The sequence below is a fragment of the Herpailurus yagouaroundi genome, unplaced genomic scaffold, assembly GCF_014898765.1.
Source record: "Herpailurus yagouaroundi ecotype Mexico unplaced genomic scaffold, PumYag 28, whole genome shotgun sequence".
NCBI classification, from domain to species: Eukaryota; Metazoa; Chordata; class Mammalia; order Carnivora; family Felidae; genus Herpailurus; species Herpailurus yagouaroundi.
The window spans coordinates 128169490-128187452 of NW_024412376.1; the positions used below are offsets into that span (position 1 = coordinate 128169490).

The following is a 17963-nucleotide window of genomic DNA, read 5'->3' on the forward strand; positions in this document are numbered from 1 at the left end:
AAAAATTTAATATGCTCTAGATTTGAGGTCTTTGTACAAGGAACATGGAATGAGTAATAGAGTGAGTTTCATGGTTTAAGAAATGGTCTGGAATTTAACCTTTGTTGCTCTTAATTATGAAATAGTTTTTGCCATCAGTATTATGTTGTGAAAACACAGCCTTAAAAAGACTTCACATGCACAGCCTTATAACAAACTGGGAGAGAATTCATTTTAAGATAAAATAGTGGTAATGGAGGAGTAAAAGGGCAAAACTTTTTTTTTTTTTTTTGTAATGTTTGTTTATTTTTGAAAGAGCGCGAGAGAGACAGAGTCTGAGCAGGGAGGGGCAGAGAGAGAGGGAGACACAGAATCCAAAGCGGGCTCCAGGCTCTGAGCTATCAGCACAGAGCCCAATGTGGGGCTCAGATTCACAGACCACAAGATCATAATCTGAGCCGAAGTCGGACGCTTAACCCACTGAGCCACCCAGGAGCCCCTGAAAGGGCAAAACTAAGAACTGGAAAGCTCAGTGGAAGCAAACTATACACCATTCAGCTAAACTAAGCTTACACAGAAGAGTCTCACTGTTCTCCAGTGTCAGCAGCTGGGTGGTCTTGTTTTCAGCCTCCTTTTCCTTGACTTGCCTATTCACGCTGTTGACCTCTGATTTTTGCTATCTCAGTTACAGTTGTAACTCCTTTTTTCCTTCATATTCTTATGGTCATCCCCTAAAGTTAGTCTTTTTCTTTTCTTTAAATTCATTCAACAAATATTTATTGAGAATCTTCTGCTTTTATTGAGGATATTTGCTTTTTACTTTTTTTCACAGTTCCTACCATCACTTCCTGGGATAGGTAGCTTCTGAATTTAAATTTAGAAGCCTGACCTCTTCTGAAGTTGAATCCCTAAGTTTTAGATATTTAAATTGGACCGCTTTATGTGAAAATCAATGCTTAGTCAAGTTACTTTTCATCTGCGATGTCTCTCTCATGTCCTGTTACTGTCCAAATACAGTTTGCCACCCACTAGAAGAACTTTGGCAACAGCTCATTCTTGGACTCTGATAACAGCTTCATAGCAGATTTCCCTGCCTCCAAGTCTAGTACTTCCTTAATCTAAGTTCTTCAGTGGTTCTTCATCACTATGGGAAAAGAATATGCATTTAGAAGAAACATCTATGTACATACTGACTTGGCATTCAAGTGAATCTGTGATGGTGAATGTTTGCCTGCTTATCTCCAGTCTCATCCTCTAGCAGCCATCTCTGTGAATCTGTTACTTAGGTGTCCTAACATATATGCTACCTTACGCTTTAATCTGTGGCAATGTATACATTCTTCCTTTTGTGTAAAATGCAAAGTTTTTTCCCTTTACCATTCCGTCCACTAGAATCCTGCCTCTAGTATTCAATGCAAGCATTTCCTTGTTTGGGAAGCTCTTCCTTGTCCTGACTCCCTTAGGAAGACTTAGATGCTGTTTTCCCTTGGTTTCCTTTATCCTAGGTTCATGACTAAGAGCTTGATGATCCTAGGGACGTCTGCAACCTTGTTTTCTCATCCATAAAAGAGAATTTATACTTAGATTTATTGAAAAGAATAAAAGAGGTAATGCTTATGTAGCATTTAGTACAGTGATTGCTATGTTTAATAAATAGCTGCTGTTATTATTAGTTAACCACTTGTCATATTATTCCATTCTTTTCATTATTGTGTCCCTGTCCCTCATACAGTGCTTGGCATGTAATAGGTACTCTGTAAGTACCTTTTTTTTTCTTTTAAATTTTATTTATTTTGAGAGAGAGAGAGAGAGAGAGAGAGAGAGAGAGAACATGAGAGAGCACACACAGGGGAGGGGCAGAGAGAGGGAAAGAGAGAATCCCAAGCAGGCTCTGTGCTGCCAGTGCAGAGCCAGACATGGGGCTTGAACTCACAAAACTGTGAGCTCATGACCTGAGCCGAAACCAAGAGTCGGACACTTAACCAAGTGAGCCACCCAAGTGCCTCACCAAAATTTTAAAACTTTTTTAAAAAAGAAAGTGGTTGAGAGGGAAATTTGTAGCTCTCCAGAAAATTCTCTAGAACTGAATGAGTTGGTAGCCATTGGCCACATATGGCTGTTTATTTATTTGAATATTTTTTAGCTTTACTGATGCACAGTTGACAAAAATTATATGTATTTAAAGTGCACACATGATGATTGTCCACACATATACACTGTGAAATGATTACAGCAATAAAGCTAATTAACATTTACCTCACAGTTACTGTTTCTTTGTGGCGAGAATATTTACAGAGCATATTTAAAATATATAATACAGTATCAGTAACTATAGCCAGCATGTGGTGTATTAGGTTCCTTAGAACTTATTCATCTTATCACTGAAAATTTGTAGCCAGTGACCAATTTCTTCATATTCTACCTAGTCCATAGCTCCTAGAAATTTCCATTCTCTTCTCAGCTTTTCTAAGTTCTTCTCAGCTTTAATTTTTTAGATTCCACATGTAAGTAAGATCATATAATATTTGTCTGTATCTGACTTATTTTACTTAGCATGATTGTCTCCATGTTCATCCATGTTCTCTAAATAACAGGATTTCCTTCTTTTTTATGGCTGAATAATACTGCATTATAGGTAGGTAGGCAGATCACATTTTTTTTCATTCACTTATCCATTGATGGACACATGTCTTGTTACCATATTTTGGCTATTGTGAATAATGATGGCAGTGAATATTGGAGCACAGATATCTCTTAGATACTATTTTCATTCCCTGTATAGCCAGAAGTAAGACTGCTAAAACCTATACTACATCTCTTTTAAGTTTTTAAAGAAGCTTCCACACTGTTTTTCATACTGGCTATACCAATTTACATTCCTGCCAACACAGCGCAAGGTTTCTTTCTTTTTCTTTTCTGTATTCTTGCCATGACTTGTTATTTATTGGCGTATTAATTATAGTTATTCTAACAGTTGTGAGGTGATTATATCATTGTGGTTTAGATTTGCATTTTCCTGGTGATTAATGATATTGAGCCCATTTGCGTATACCTGTTGGCACATATGGGTATTTAAAATTTGAATTTTAACGAATTAACATTAAATAATAGTAAACCTTCAGTTCTTCAGTTTCACTAGACACATTTTGAGTTTCAGTAGCCATATGTAGTTAGTGTTACTCTGTTGGGTAGTGCAGATTTAGAACGTTTTCATGATCTCAGAAAGCTGTGTTGGATGCCACTACTCTAGAACATTTTATCCCCTGGAAGCCTTAGAAATATAACAAACAATAAAAATAAAGAATAAAAATGAAATTAAAGCTAAGTTCATAGTGGCTCTAGTAAATAATTATTAAATGGATGCTTTGAATTTTATGTTATTTACTTTTTTTTCAATTATGAGACAATAAAAGAATGATCCCTCTTTGAATTAAGACATTTAATGCTTGTAACCATATCATCATTAAATATTCATGAAGTGACTCTTAATATGCATAACCGTAAGCTGTTAGATAAATTTTGCTTTTTTGTGGCATACAGTTAGGACTTTGAGGAAAAAAGCTTTTAAAATCAAATTTTTAAAAATATTATTTGTAGGAACTACAGTGTAACAAAGTACGTGAAAATCAGATTTCAATAGAATGTGACACAACATGCAAGGAAATGAAGCGGAAAGCATCTGAGGTAATGTTGCATTAAATGTCAATTCTAATTTGCTAATTAATAGCCTTTTCATATTTTGTGGATTACTTTATGTGCTTATTACAAGCAAATCTCCTCTCTTTTTGCTTTTGTAATAAGCCTAGTTTTGTAGGCCTATTTTTGATCCCCAGGTGTATTCTTCAGTGTGTACTAGATTTTTCCATACCAGTTAGTGTATAATGCTCTGGAATGGGACATAGTTTTTCATTTTAATGTTAGTCTAAGCCTCCTGAAAGCTAGGTTAAAATAATACAAAATAAGGTTTTGGAATTCTTTGCTGTTTGGGTTACCTCTAGTGTCATCATTTGCCTCCATTAATGCATTCAATGAATAAACTCTTGATTTTGTTTGATACTAAGGATTCCCTTCCAGATAGAACATTTGCAGAAAATGGTCAATTTCAACTCTAGAAAAAGAGTGGTATTGAATAATTTATTATAGACTTAGTATGATAACTCAAGAGAAAAAAATCAGCTTTAAAAATATTTCATTTTGCAGTTTTGTGACTCTTTGAATTGTGATCTAATATCTATTATAATTGTTAAACTGAAATGTTTATATACTGTGTAACACTATCCCTCCCCTCCCCTTCCAGTCGGTTAGACAGAACCTTGGTAACACTTCTCAGTATAACCTTTACATGTCATTAAGTAACTTCCAATATAAAGTTCCTAGAAGTCATTCTGGGTTAGTGGATCCTGGGTGGGAAGATGTTAAAATTCTGAATAAAATTTGATGGTTATGATGGTAATATACTTTTAAATGTCTGTAAAACAGATTAAAGAAGCAGAAGCCAAAGCTGCTCTTGAAGAGGAAAAACGAAGACAACAGGTAACTAAACAAAATACCTAGATTTATGTCTTTTTGTATCGTTGTTAGTTTTTAGAGAAACACAAGGTATATTCCACATACAAACTAGGGGCTGGTCTACTGTTTTCTGGACTGAAAATAATACATTTCCTACAAAACAGAAATTAGCCATTCCCTCACTTCAGTCCAGCTATCCTGAACCTCTCAAGAAGCATGAAATCTTGTATATTCCCAGATATTTTGTATATTCCCAAATTTACTTCCTTGCCAGGCTCATCCATTCTCTAGTGATAAGAATTTTAACTCCTCTTTAGGTTGGTGGGTGTTGGTGGGGTGTGGCAGCATCCATTTTTTTTTATTAAAAATTTTTTTACGGGCGCCTGGATGGCTCAGTGAGTTAAGTGTCCGAATTTGGCTCAGGTCATAATCTCACAGTTCATGAGCCCCATGTCGGGCTCTGTGCTGACAGCTCGGAGCTGGAGCCTGCTCCGGATTTTGTGTCTTTCTCTCTCTGCCCCTCCCCTGCTCACACTCTGTCTCCCTTCTCTCTCTCAAAAATAGTATTTTTTTTAAATGTTTTTTTTTTTTTTTTTTTCTTGAGCGAGAACGAGAGAGAACATGCTTGAGCCGGGTAGAAGCAATGAGAGAAGGGGACAAAGAATCCTAAGCAGGCTCTGCGCTGACAGCAGCAAGCCCGATGCAGGGCTTGAACTCATGAACTGCGGGGCTCTAACCCACAAATGAGATCATAACCTGAGCCAAAGTCAGACACTTAAATGACTGAGCCACCCAGGCCCCTGGCAGCATCCATTTTAAAGTACCTCTTGGAGCACTTGTCTTCACTTACCTAAAATTATTTGAGTTCTATTTTACTGGGTTGTAAATTGTCTGTAAAAGTCAGTGTTGTTTACTAACCAATGCACTTATTTTAATAATACATTCCCTTATTTCTCCTTTATTTTCATAAATGCAGGATTATTATCTGCTCTTTGTTCTATAGCAGATAACAACTACATTTCTGTACATTTGCTCAAATACTATCTTGATTGTATACTCCAAAGAGTGGCTTAAGTTTCTAATAGTGACATGATTGTTTATCAGTTTGCATTTTGAGATGCTCCATACTTAGCAAAAAGGGTATATTATATGCAAACTGATGCCTTTTGAATGAGGAGATTGAAATTTATATGACTTGAGGGGAGGGCATTGGAAACAATTCAGGTAGCAAATAAAAGTGGGCTAAAATGACCTCTGATGTTAAATGGTTCTAAAAGTTGGTTTGCCTAATATTCCGAAATAAGTTATCAAAGCTCTTACAGTAAAACGTGGATTGACTAGAATCCTGGGAGGTTAATTTATTAGGAATAGTTGAGGGTGAATCTTCTTTCCCTTTTTATAAACCATTGTGGATGGAAATTTTTAATATATTCACTATTTACTGACCTTTTCAACAGAGTGTATAGAACATTGTTTAAATTCTGCATGATGATGGGGTGCCTGGGTGGCGCAGTCGGTTAAGCGTCCGACTTCAGCCAGGTCACGATCTCGCGGTCCGTGAGTTCGAGCCCCGCGTCAGGTCTGGGCTGATGGCTTGGAGCCTGGAGCCTGTTTCCGATTCTGTGTCTCCCTCTCTCTCTGCCCCTCCCCCGTTCATGCTCTGTCTCTCTCTGTCCCAAAAATAAATAAACATTGAAAAAAAAAATAAATTCTGCATGATGAATGTGGGTCATCATTAAAGCATCAATTATTTTACTGTGTCAGTTCCCAAGTTTGGCTCCTTTTCATGTATATTGATCTTGTTCTCTATTTCAACCACCACGAAAAATATTCTGACATTTTGATTCCTTGAAGAATGCTACTTTGTGTTAAATTAAGTCCAGGAGTAGCTCATCTTCACATGTGGTTTACGGGTGAAGTAACGGATGTGTTAACTGAAGTTTGTACAGTTGACTCTCGAACAACACAGGTTTAAGCTGCAGGGGTCCACTTAAATGAGGCTTCTTTTTGATAGCTACAGCACAGTACTGTAAATGTATTTTCTCTTACTTATGATTTTCTTAGGAACATTTTCTTTTCTCTAGCTTATTTTATTGTAAGAATACAGTATATAATACAACATACAAAATATGTGTTCATCAACTGTTCGGTAAGGGTTCCAGTCAACAGAAGGCTGTTTATTAGCAGTTAAGTTTTGGGGGAGTCAAAAGTTGTATGTGGATTTTTGACTGTGGGGTCAGCACCCCTGACTTCTGCATTGTTTAAGGGTTAACTTGTATTTCCTTTAGATAAATAAACAAGTACAGAATCTTGCATGGCGATTACATACATATTTTAGTTAATGACTATCATGGTTTAGTTACAATGCACTGTAGTGTATCATGTTACGTTATCATGTATAAAGTTAAGTTCTTAACAGTAGAATAAAAATACGCATTTCATGAGTATCATCCAGTTATCCTTTTTTTAGAACCAGTTTTTATATTCTACTTTCTAAAATAGTTATTTTGACTTAAAGCATGAAGCATTTTTCCCCTGAAGAATTTCTACTCTGTTTTTAAATGTACTTGATAAAGAGAAGACTCAATTTCTGGCAGTTTTTTTCTCTACTCACTTGAATTTCCTTCATAAAGCCATTTATATTTATTACTAGCATTGTAAAAAGCTAGAATTACAGGTATTTTTATTCTCACTGGTCATCTCTTATCGCTTGCCAGAAATTGTTGTCAAAACCCAGTAGGTTAGTGGTGTTGAAGTATAATACTAATGTCTATATTTAGGGCACCGTTTTTTAATCAGATATTTCTGTATTTTGTGTCAAAGTCGGGCCCATGGTCTGAAATAATCTGTGACTCCCCATTTCCCTTTCTGCTTACCTAACTCTGAATGTGTTGAATGCAATCTGTAGTGGAGAGAGTTTTTTTTAAAAAATCAAATCAATATATTTATTTTATACCATTACTATTAAAACATTTCACAAATTGATTTTCATCCAAGTGGAGAATTTCAAATCAGCGTACGTATCGAATCTAATAAAAATGATACTGTTTTGTTTTTGACTTAGGCTGAACTGGAGGCTTTTGAAAACAGACTGAAAGGTCGTCGGAAGAAGAGCAGGAAAAGAGATGAAGTGGCAGTGGAGCTGACGCTATGGCAGAAATACAAATATTCTCTCCTTCCCGCATGTGCACTGGTGGTTTTAGTGTTTGCCTGGTACATAGCCCGTGACGTGGCATAGAAGTTGTGATCTGTTCACATACCTCAGACTGGATTTAGAGAAGTCAAGTCTGGAACGTTAGGAAGTGTATACTGTAGAACATATATATTCACATTCGTCTCTGTGTTCTCTTCCGGCTGTTGTTAGAAGGACGGAATGCTAAGCTTTCTCCTGATGAGCATACCGGAAGTGGTAGGGTAACATTGTTCACTAGTAAAAGCATGACCCGAAATTGTGAAATCTTTCATAAGTCATAGCCAGTGGCAGGGTAGCACATCAGTTGTTCAGTGCGCTTCCTTGTGTTAACACAGTTGTTTCATTGATTATTTCAAACCAACTTTCTTTTCTTTTCTCTTTTCTTTTTCCTCTTTCTTTCTTTCTTTCTTTCTTTCTTTCTTTTGCAAAATTAAGATGAAACTGAGCCATATGTGCAGTAAAAGGAATATTTCACAATGTTTTGGTTACTTATTAAAAGGTACTTTTCTTGATCATGTAACTTTGTACTTTAAAAAAAAAACTATTCTCTAAAAGACCTCTTAAATTGTAACATGAAGCTATAATTAGATGTAATTAGATTCCAGAAATTGGCTTATTAGTGAGGAATTTTTATCAGTTATTGAAATAAGTTTTTATGTGGTGGGTTTCTCAGAGGAAAATATAATTGTTTTTAAAAATGTCAGGCTAGATTTCTCACATGTGGCTATTTCTTGTGTAAGAAGCACTTAACTGAAGTTTGGCATGTTTTGTAAAACTTGTACATGTCTTCTCAAAGTAACAATAAAAGAAAAACTGATATTTATGAGCAATAAATGCTTGAGCACAGGGCTTATGAGCTTTCTATACTTAACTCTCATTTCTTTTTACCATGATCCTGTAAGTAGATTTCAGCTGGAAATCATCAGTTCTTATGAAAAAAACACTCTGATAGAGAACTATCAGTAAGCCAAATCTGTTTGAATTGTCATTTTAAATGGTTTTCCTATTTAATTTTTGTATGATTAATGTTTTCATTAAACTTTTTCATACCAAATTTGTAACCTAGAATATTTACTATTATCTAGAAGATTCAGGAGCCAGTAATTTTAGGCTAGGTATTAGTATCAATGTATAAAAGCTCTAATACTTGATGCAAAACATAGTTAATTGGTAGATACTGAAAAATGCAGAAGTATGTTTTAAACAGAAATACAAAGAAGGATGTTTACACTTTGCTGACCTGAATTCAAAATTTTTTAATGTTATATGCATTCGTCTAGTATTAGCTAGTGTCTAAAATGAAAGGGCAGTCATTCTTTTCATTATGGTATTTGTGTTTTGATTTTAGACTTTTTTTCTTTTTTGCCTTTCTCCATGTTAGAGTAACTGGGTTAGTGTTTTCAGGAGCTCTAAGTTAGAGCTGCTACACTTATGTCATTTCCTGACTCTAAAAGGTGAATATTAAAGACTGTGAGCAACTAGGTGTCTACCTGAGGAGCTATTTTTCATGTATCTCAGAATCTTGGCCTAATAAATGAGCCTAAAGCCTATTTCCTATCTGTTTGTTGGGCTTCTGTTCTTGCTAGTTTTTTTTCGCATTTGTGGGGAAGAATTTAGTGAGCTGAGAAATGAGACTGATTAGAATAATAATAATTAAGCTGTTTATTATTTTGTAATTGCTTGGCTAGTAGTTCAGAGCTTTGTTAATTTACCCAAAGTCACATAATTATTTATTTATTCAATCAACAGATGTGTTTCCTGTGTTACAGGTACTTTGTAGGTACTGGAGATGAGAGTGATCCTTCCTCTTAGGGAGTGACTAAGGAGTGGAAGGGGACAGGAAGGAAATAGATACACAATGAAATGAATGTCCTTTCATGTGTGATAGGTGGTATTAAAAAATGAAAAGTCATGAAAATGGGGGTAAGTGGGGACTAGCTGTTCTATTCTGGGAAAGTCCCTCTGAGATGGAGACATCTGAGCTGTGCCCTGAATGACCCTCACTTGAAGACATGAGGGAAAAATCCATGAGGGAGGAAAAGTAGCAAGTACTAAGTCTCTGAGCCCCATAGACCATGGTGAGGAATTGGGGTTTAGTCCATTCGCAGAGGGCAGTGTTGGAAGGCTGTAAGTGGGGAATAGTTACTGTTGTTAAGGTGACTGGCTGGCTGCTGGCTGCTGGCTGCTGGTGGAGAAAAGACTAGAAGGGAGCAAGGGAGGGGGATGGGCTGGGAGGCAGCCTAGGCTGGAGGTGCTGGTGATACCTCGCCCCAGTTCCCCATTGCCTTTGAAAGAGTGGCGAGCACGAGGAAGTTGCTGAAACCGCTGCATGATGAGTGGAAGGGGAATGAATGAGATAGGATAGTTCTTTAAGGTCAACGTGAAGTTCATTTTGGCCTAACTACTGGTTTGGAGGGAAATAAAGCAGTACGTATGGACCGTTTTTTGCTTCAGTCTGAACCAGAGAAGGAATGGAAGAGTTATCAAATAGCCACTAGAAAGGACACAGATAAAATTGTGAATGTCATGGCCTTACTTTCCTATTCACTCTGTGTCATTGTAAAAGTTTAGTAGCTGACTATTTGAAATTTGTGGAAATTTTAATTTTTCGGCTTAAACTTTTAGGGAGTGTTCAGAACCTAGTGTTTGTATTTCAATTACTTTACTCAAGTCCAAATTAAATTCAAATTTCAAATAAATTGGTATAATCTTTGCTGAAATTGCCAGAGGAACTTGGTTGAAGAAAAACATTGAAAACATTTGCTTTTCGCAAAGAAGTCTGATGCTTGAACTTCATGGCTATTAATGTTAAAGATTTTATTTATTTACTTATTAATTAAGTGTTTATTTTTGAGAGAGAGAGTGACTGGGAGGGGGACAGAGAGAGAGAGGAGAAGCAGGCTCCATACTGCCAGTGCAGAGCCCGATGCCGGGCTCAAACTCACGTCAAGATCATGACCTGACCTGAGACAAAACCAAGATAGGGGACGCTTAACCAACACCCAGGTGCCCCTACTTACTTATTTTTTAAATGTTTATTTATTTATTTTGAGAAAGAATGAAAGCCCATGAGCAGGGAAGGGGCAGAGAGAGACAGACAGACAGACAGAATCCCAAGCGCTGTCAGTACAGAGCCCAATATGGGGCCCGACCCAGAGTTGATCTCACGAACTGAGCTGACATCAAGAGACGGAGGCCTAACTGACTGAACCCCCCCCAGGTGCCGCGATTTTTGTTAAAAATTTTAAACGCAGGTAAGTATCTGTGGTAGTGTTTCAAGATGACCTAAAGCTTTTTTGGCTCTTCATGTTATTTCACATGACCCAGGTGACTCCTCCAGGTGTTACCTTTGCCCATCCTTGGGTGTTAGTGAGGCAGATGTTTAAGCTCTGGAGTCAGAATTGATGTAGGGCAGCTATGTCTCCTCTCTGGTCTTTGGAAGTTGTCCTCTGTATTGAGTGGCAGTGATTAGACCACCTAATCCTTGGGGCTTAGAGTCTACTTATAAGTCGGTGAGCTTCGTAGAGGGAAGAAGCACCCCCTAGAAGAGATGCAAATTTGGGAGGGGGAGCTTCGAACGCCTCCGCGGACAAGAGAGACCAGGCATCCACCTGGAAAACCATTTCCAGGTATTGCAGAATCTTGGTCTATTGGGGTAAGCTTAGGGCTCTTATTTGCTGCGCTTCTCTTATTTCTAAGCTTCAGTTTCAGTTAATGTGCAACATGTACTTATGTAGAACTGTGAAGAGTTACCCACATACAGCCTGAAATTCCACAGTCCAGATTCATTTGAGTTAAAACACTTTCAGAGAGACATTCCCTTTTCATCATCATCTGGCCATCCTCTACCTTACAATATTTTTTCCTCCTGGCACCAAACAGTACCTGTCATTGTATCATGGATTTGTTTGTTGTCTCACCTGCTTCACTAGAACATAAGTTCCATGAGGGCAGGAGTGCAGTTTTGTTTGCCGCTGTAACCTCAGAGGGGGCACGCCTCGCCACAGAGTAGATGCTGGCATTAGTTTTCTGGGGCTGCCATAGCAAATGGCCACAAACGGAGTAGCTTGAAATGACAGAAATTTATTCTCTCACAGTTCAGGAGTCCAGAAGTCCAAAATCAAAGTGACAGTGGGATTGACTGGCTGCTTCTGGAGACCGAAAACTATTCCATGCCCCTCTCTCAGCTTCTGGTGGTGGGCATCAGTCCTTGGCTTGTGGACATAATTACTCCAGTCTCATCTCTGTCTTCGCATGACCTTCTTCTCTGGGTCTGTGTCCTTTTCTGTCCCCTCTGTATATTTAAGGTCCACTCAGCCGGTATAATCTCATTTTAATTAATTACATCTCAAAGGACCCTATTTCCAAATGTGGAAGGTGACATTCTCAGGTTCCAAATGGACATTGGTTTTGGGAGGGATGCTATTCACACTGCAACACTTATTGTTTAACTTCTGTAAGCCTCAATTTCCTTTTGTAAAATAGTGACAAGCATTAGCTATTATTATATGTCTGCAACTATTTTAAAGCAGTTTATGTTTTAAAAATTGCCATGACAGCCTATGCATTCTCCTTTTACAGCAAAGGAAAGTAGGTTTGTTTCAAGGATCAAAAACAAAATAGATATGTCACTTTGTGAAGTACTTGGTCACATAGTGGTTAGAAAATCGTAGCCACTCACCTGGGTGGCTCAGTCGGTTAAGTGTCCAACTTCAGCTCAGGTCATGATCTCACAGCTCATGGGTTCGAGCCCTGCATTGGGCGCTGTGCTCACAGCTCAGAGCCTGGAGCCTGCTTTGGGTTCTGTGTCTCCCTCTCTCTCTGTTCCTCTCCGGCTCACGCTCTCTCTCAAAAATAAGTAAACATTAAAAAAAAAAACTTAATAAAAAAATCTTAGCTATAATAATATAGGTAAGTGTGACTTAATCTCATAACTTCAAGACCTCTGTTACAAATGGATTCACAAATCAGAGGGGGAAAAATCTGTCGTGAACTGAGGCACCTCAGCTTTTGCTCATGTGGTCACTGTCAATGAGGTGGGCACTATCCCTCTGAAGACCAGGCAGAATGCTGGCCAAAGGTAGGGGCGTTTGGACAAATTGCAGGAAGGGGCCCTGTTGGTGAGGAAACAGCACTAGGTGGGCAAGGGCGCCAAAAATAAAAATTCCTTTGGAAATTTTTCTGGACCAATTCTTATTCCTTTCCCCAAATGACTGCTCTGGTATAGTAGAGGAGGGGACTGATACACTAGTAATAATAGGTACAGCAAAGCAGAAGGTCTACCCATGCTACTCTTAACATATGCACAATATTTCAGTGTGCTGATAAGGGTATGTTGATTTTGTCTTTTTAATTAAACTCTCCCCTGCAACAGTTAAATTTCCAGTCCACCTATTTCTTGCTCTTTAACAGTGTAAAAAAATCTTTGCCTCTTTAGATCTCAGCTAAAACTGCCACGTTCTAAATCCCCTAAAGCCAGCCTCACATTATTTTCAAGTATTTTTACATAGCTTATTCTTTGTGTATGTTTAATGCATCTCTTCTACTAGACTGACAGTTCTCTGAGGGCAGGAGCCCTTATTTTGTTCACCTGGTGGCTAGCAAATCCTAAATGAGTATTAGTTGAATGAATAGCTAAATAGATAGGTCGTGGGGGTAGCGTATCTATCTTAGCCACTGCTTGCCTATTACCGTCCTCGGAGGCTGGCTGCAGCTTTAAAATATCTTTCTCTTGTTCTCAAACTGCCTTCATTTGTAGTACTAAGCACTAAGGAGGTCTGTCATATATGTGACCAAAGTTTCATCTGTAAAATTATCCTTTGTAGAGATACATTCAGTATGTTTAAGAAGTTGATCTTTCCCATCAACCTCTTTAAGGTTTGTCTTATTTCTTTTAAATGATCTAACTAGTTGAACATACACTGGAAGTGCTAGACAATAAAAATTTCAAAAGGCTACAAATGTTTCTCTTGTAAAATTAAAGCATTTTAAGAGACTAGCCGGCGGTTGTTATTTTAAGTTGAAAAGCAAATGTGGCAAATTTTTAAAAAGGAATAACTCAGGGCATTGAAGATTACTGTGGGCCCTCTGCACATCCGAAGTACTTCAGATGTTATGAGACTTCTCACGTTTTTGTGATTTCTTACATTATAAACCCTTCGTACAAAGTATATAAAAATAGATGTTTCCTGTCATGCCACCAATACCTCAAGTATTCACTCTGGTACCATTGGTAACCAGAACTGGTTGGGTTTTGGGTTTTTTTTTTTTTTTTTTTTTTTTTTTTTATTTATTTGTGGAAAGAAGTTTAAGGAATTCTTATCTGACACCAGCAATGCAAGCAGTGTTAGTTCTCAGAACACAGCTGGTGTGGAAGAGAGAGGGACACCCGTCCACACCAGCTATCTCCAATCCACTGATTTATCTACTTTGCTTTCACAGTTCCTGCAGCACCTCCACCAGAGGGCAGAAAGTGGAAGGGAAAGGAGGGGACACAAATCCATACCAGCCTTCGGAATGCCTGTAGAGCCCTTGAGGACTGAATCCAACCCTCCTTTTGCAAACGGGAGTTAACTGCGGCTCAGGAAGGCCACATGATTTGCTCAAGGTAGAGCCGGCTGAAGAATCCCCTAGGCTCTTCGTTTTCAGACTGGTGTCCCTGCAGTAATAACTTCTGATGAGGCAGTATTTCAATAAGAACACAGTCCTCAAGTTACAAGGCTTCCGGGGCATCCCAGCTCAGCACTTGTCTAGCCGTCTAGCCGTGTAACCTCGGACCGGCCACTTCAACTCCCGAAATCTTCCTCATCTCTAAAATAAACAGTAAGAGTACCTACTTCATAAAGGGGTTGATAGACCCAAAAGAGAGAATCTGTGTACAGTGCTTAGCACAAAGCTTGCCTCAGATACTAAGAGCTTAATTTTTTGAATGATGGTAAACTTGTCAGATACTGGATTTCAAATCTGATGTGTGGAACACTGATGAAATCAGCGTTTCAACTATTTTACTATATATATTTTTTACTGTTTCATTTCAGAAACAAAATACAGATTTCCCCCCAGTTGTACAAAGGTAGACAGTTTCCCTCAGCAATATTATTCAAGGAACAGGTGCCTGGTGCATACTTTGTTGACTATGCATGACCTCCACCAGAAAAATGGAGATGGGTGTATTCCATGACCTCATGAATCATTTTTGAAATTTCCATTAAGATCTTGACCGAAGTGGGATAAAAACTCATTTTTCAGAAAAAAATGCAATGTAGTCTCCCTGCCCCCCACACCCCTGGACAGATGACAACTGTCTTGGCCTTCACATGAGAAAGGAATCTTTACCCTTGTAAATACCGGCAGTGCCCCCTTGCTGTCTGCAGAAGAGCGGATGATAGCGAATGACAGAAAAGCAGGGTTGCCGGACCCCTCGGGGGCAGCCTGTGGATCCCTCCCTAAGAAATTGCCACCTGGGCTTATTAGGGAAGCAGCCTGAGGTTCCCCCACATGCCTGCAAAGCTCAGCAAAGTCTCAGGCAGTTTTGCAAAAGCAGTTTCTTCACCAAATATGTAACAGGAGGCAAGTTTCTATTTGTCTAATGCAAATAATGCTCGCCTTCAAAACGTTACATCTTTTTTTGAGAAAACAAAGTTGGCCTTTTATTGCCAGTGCCCGCAGTTATTTCGATTTTTACTTGCCTAAGCTCTGGCTAAAAGAAAATGGTGTAGGATGTGATAAGGAGATTTTGGGGCGCCGAGAAGTAACTCTTGCTCCCAACTGTTCTCTCTCCCAGGGCCCAAAATTTCAGGTCTTCTTTTCTTGCCGTCCTCGCGGGGTGTAAGTCTGGGGGGTGGGGAGCCAGCAGTCTGCTTGGCCTCCCCCTCTGCCCCTGAAGAGTAACTTCTTTGAATGCAAAAGAGGTGGGGTTGCGGAGGATCTGTCCTTAAGGGCTCGTATGGGTGGGACCCAGAGACGGCAGTGAAGGGAGGGAGTGGTCCGCGGGTGGGATCTGTGGAGCAGACAAAATGTGGGGCCCCTGTCCCTTGAAGTTCAACTTGTCTCTTCCTGAGTGAGGAGCAAGTCGTCCGTAGTACGCTCCCCCCCCACCCCCAAAGGGCACAACGGGGAAAGAAAAGCGACCAGGTTAAGAGTGGGCACAGGAAAAAGCGAGTCATGTGCTCCAGGAAACAGTCCCCAGCCCTGGCTCGGGAAGAGCGCTACCGCCCAGCCGGAGCCCCGGAGCAGGTAAGATCCACGAACTGCGCTTGCCCGCAAACAGGTCGGATGACCTCTCAGTGCAGATGAATTCGGGGTCGACCCCTCCTTCCCCTGCGTCCTCCTCCCCTCGGTGCCACCTTCCTCCCCCGCCGTCGGTGAGCTCCGGCTTGCCCGGCGGCGTTGAGCTCCCAGCAACCAGTCCTCGGGGCGCACGATCCTCCACGGGTCGCCCAGCGTCCGCGACCCTCGCAAGGTCATGAGCAGACTTTCCTTCAACGTCCGAGTCGGGTCGGTCCGGAGACCCCGCTCTCCTCGGCAGGGGCGTCGGCACGTCTCCCGCAGAGTCCCTCCTCGGCGGGCGCCCTGCACGCGGCAAGTGGACTGGGCGGCGCGCGGCCGCCGGGGGAGGCGGCAGCAGGAGCCGTCGGCACGAGCCCCTCGGGGATCCCCGGCTTCCCCTCTGCGCCAGCGCCGCGGACGCCCGGGACGCCCCGGCCCCGGAAGCACTGCGCAGCAGCAGCCCGGGCGGCCCCAGACGTAAGCCTGCTTTCCGACTGCGCGCCCCTCGGTCTCCGTCCCTCGCCGAGCCGGGGCTTGCGCTCGCTCCCCCCGCGGACAGCCGGCCCATTCTGAGCGTTGGCTTATCCCAGAACCGGCCCCGCTTGCAGCGTGCCGCGAACTCCCGCGTCCCCTGCGCGCCGACTGTCGCTGGCGCAAGTCCGCCTGGACACAACGGGCGCCGGCCTCCGGGGGGGCGCAGGCTCGGAGCTGCTCTGGGTTTGGCGGGCTCCGATCCTGTCTTGGGAAGGGACCGCGCCGCCCCTACTTCGGGAGACGGAAGGGAGGGAAGGGCGTCACAGACGGCTCGCACTGGCCTGAGCCCCCAGGAACAGGGTCTGATTTGCCACCGCCCTTCTTTTTCGGGGTCAGGAGGGTCGCAGAATCCGCTCACTGCCGGGCGGTGCCGGCTGCACGGAGTCGGGGACCAGTGACCGCTCTGTGCGAGCGGGGACCGAGGGCTAGGCGGGCGGGAGGAGGGTGGTGTCGTGTCGGATCCTGTGGGGACTCTGCCCCAGCTCCCGTGGCGGGCGCCCCACCCCCGGTGCCACCAGCTTGGGGCCGGTGGATGGCAGTGTAGGCGCTTTTAGCACTGCCGGTCAATCCCAGACCGAGCCCCTGGCGCTCGGAGCCGCGAGCCCGACAGGAAAGCGGCCGGGCTGGGCATTCCCAGGGAAGCTGTCCTCGCAGTTCAGAAAGTGGAGCTTTCCTCCCGCGGGGAACCTCTGAGAACAATGCGCGACAAAGACCAGTTCTTGGCTAAGCCTCCGACGGCTTCTGGGTACACATTTGTAGTTTTTAGGTTTTTGTCTTTGTAGAGTGGTTTGCTGGTGGAAACAACTCTGCGAAGGAATGCCCGACTGCTACCAGAAAGGGAGCCAAGTTCAGGATGTACTGACGAAGGCGGGATCATTATCCAAAAACACACACTTTAGCTGGCGGTATTGAAATTAAAGATGCTGCAAAACGTTAATTTTTTGGCATGACCTGGAGAGCATGAGGAGAATTGCACCCATGCATCCCGTTTGCCCCATCACTGTCTTAGGCATTCCACTTTGCCTGGCCAAGTGGAAAATGGGGCTGCTTGGCTAAAGGAATACTGACCAGTACAGAACACTCGATCCGCAGGAAGCGCTCAAGCAACCTCCAGACTTAACCTGTTCCACAAAATCTACCCGGACATGCAAAGTGCACACACATACATGCTTTTGTGTTTGAGACTGTTTATTGAGGGTAGGGATGGAAAAAAAATCACAAGGGTGAAAGGTGCTGTTAGCTGGGGTGCCTTGGAGAGTAGAGTATGGGTTTTGGTGTCTAAGTTCAAATCTCTGGCTTTACCCCTTGAAAGTTACAAAGCCCTGGGCAAGTCAGATACTCCTGTTGAACCTTGATGTTCAACCTGGATCCAGCAAATGGAGATGATACTGTTGGCCATTTATAAGAACGCTGTGAGGATTAAGGAAATAAATTGTTATGCCCAGAATTCGTGATCCCCAAAGACCACTAGGGAGCCGAG

At 41.5% G+C, this 17963-nt stretch overlaps 2 protein-coding genes across 6 annotated transcripts in view; both read left to right on the forward strand.

The window, feature by feature from the left end:
- Positions 1 to 9231, forward strand: part of NFXL1 (nuclear transcription factor, X-box binding like 1) — a 73762-nt gene extending 64531 nt beyond the window's left edge. For all 5 annotated transcript variants that reach the window (XM_040484356.1, XM_040484334.1, XM_040484376.1 and 2 more), the window contains exons 21-23: positions 3577 to 3663; positions 4459 to 4512; positions 7553 to 9231. In XM_040484356.1, coding sequence (XP_040340290.1) covers positions 3577 to 3663; positions 4459 to 4512; positions 7553 to 7726 — 315 coding nt within the window. In that variant the 3' untranslated portion in view covers positions 7727 to 9231. The remainder of the gene's footprint in view (positions 1 to 3576; positions 3664 to 4458; positions 4513 to 7552) is intronic.
- Positions 9232 to 14710: 5479 nt separating this feature from the next.
- The window catches only part of CORIN (corin, serine peptidase), a 262182-nt gene continuing 258929 nt past the window's right edge, over positions 14711 to 17963 (forward strand). Inside the window, 2 exon segments of the mRNA XM_040484427.1 lie at positions 14711 to 16242; positions 16245 to 16426. Coding sequence (XP_040340361.1) covers positions 16146 to 16242; positions 16245 to 16426 — 279 coding nt within the window. The 5' untranslated portion in view covers positions 14711 to 16145.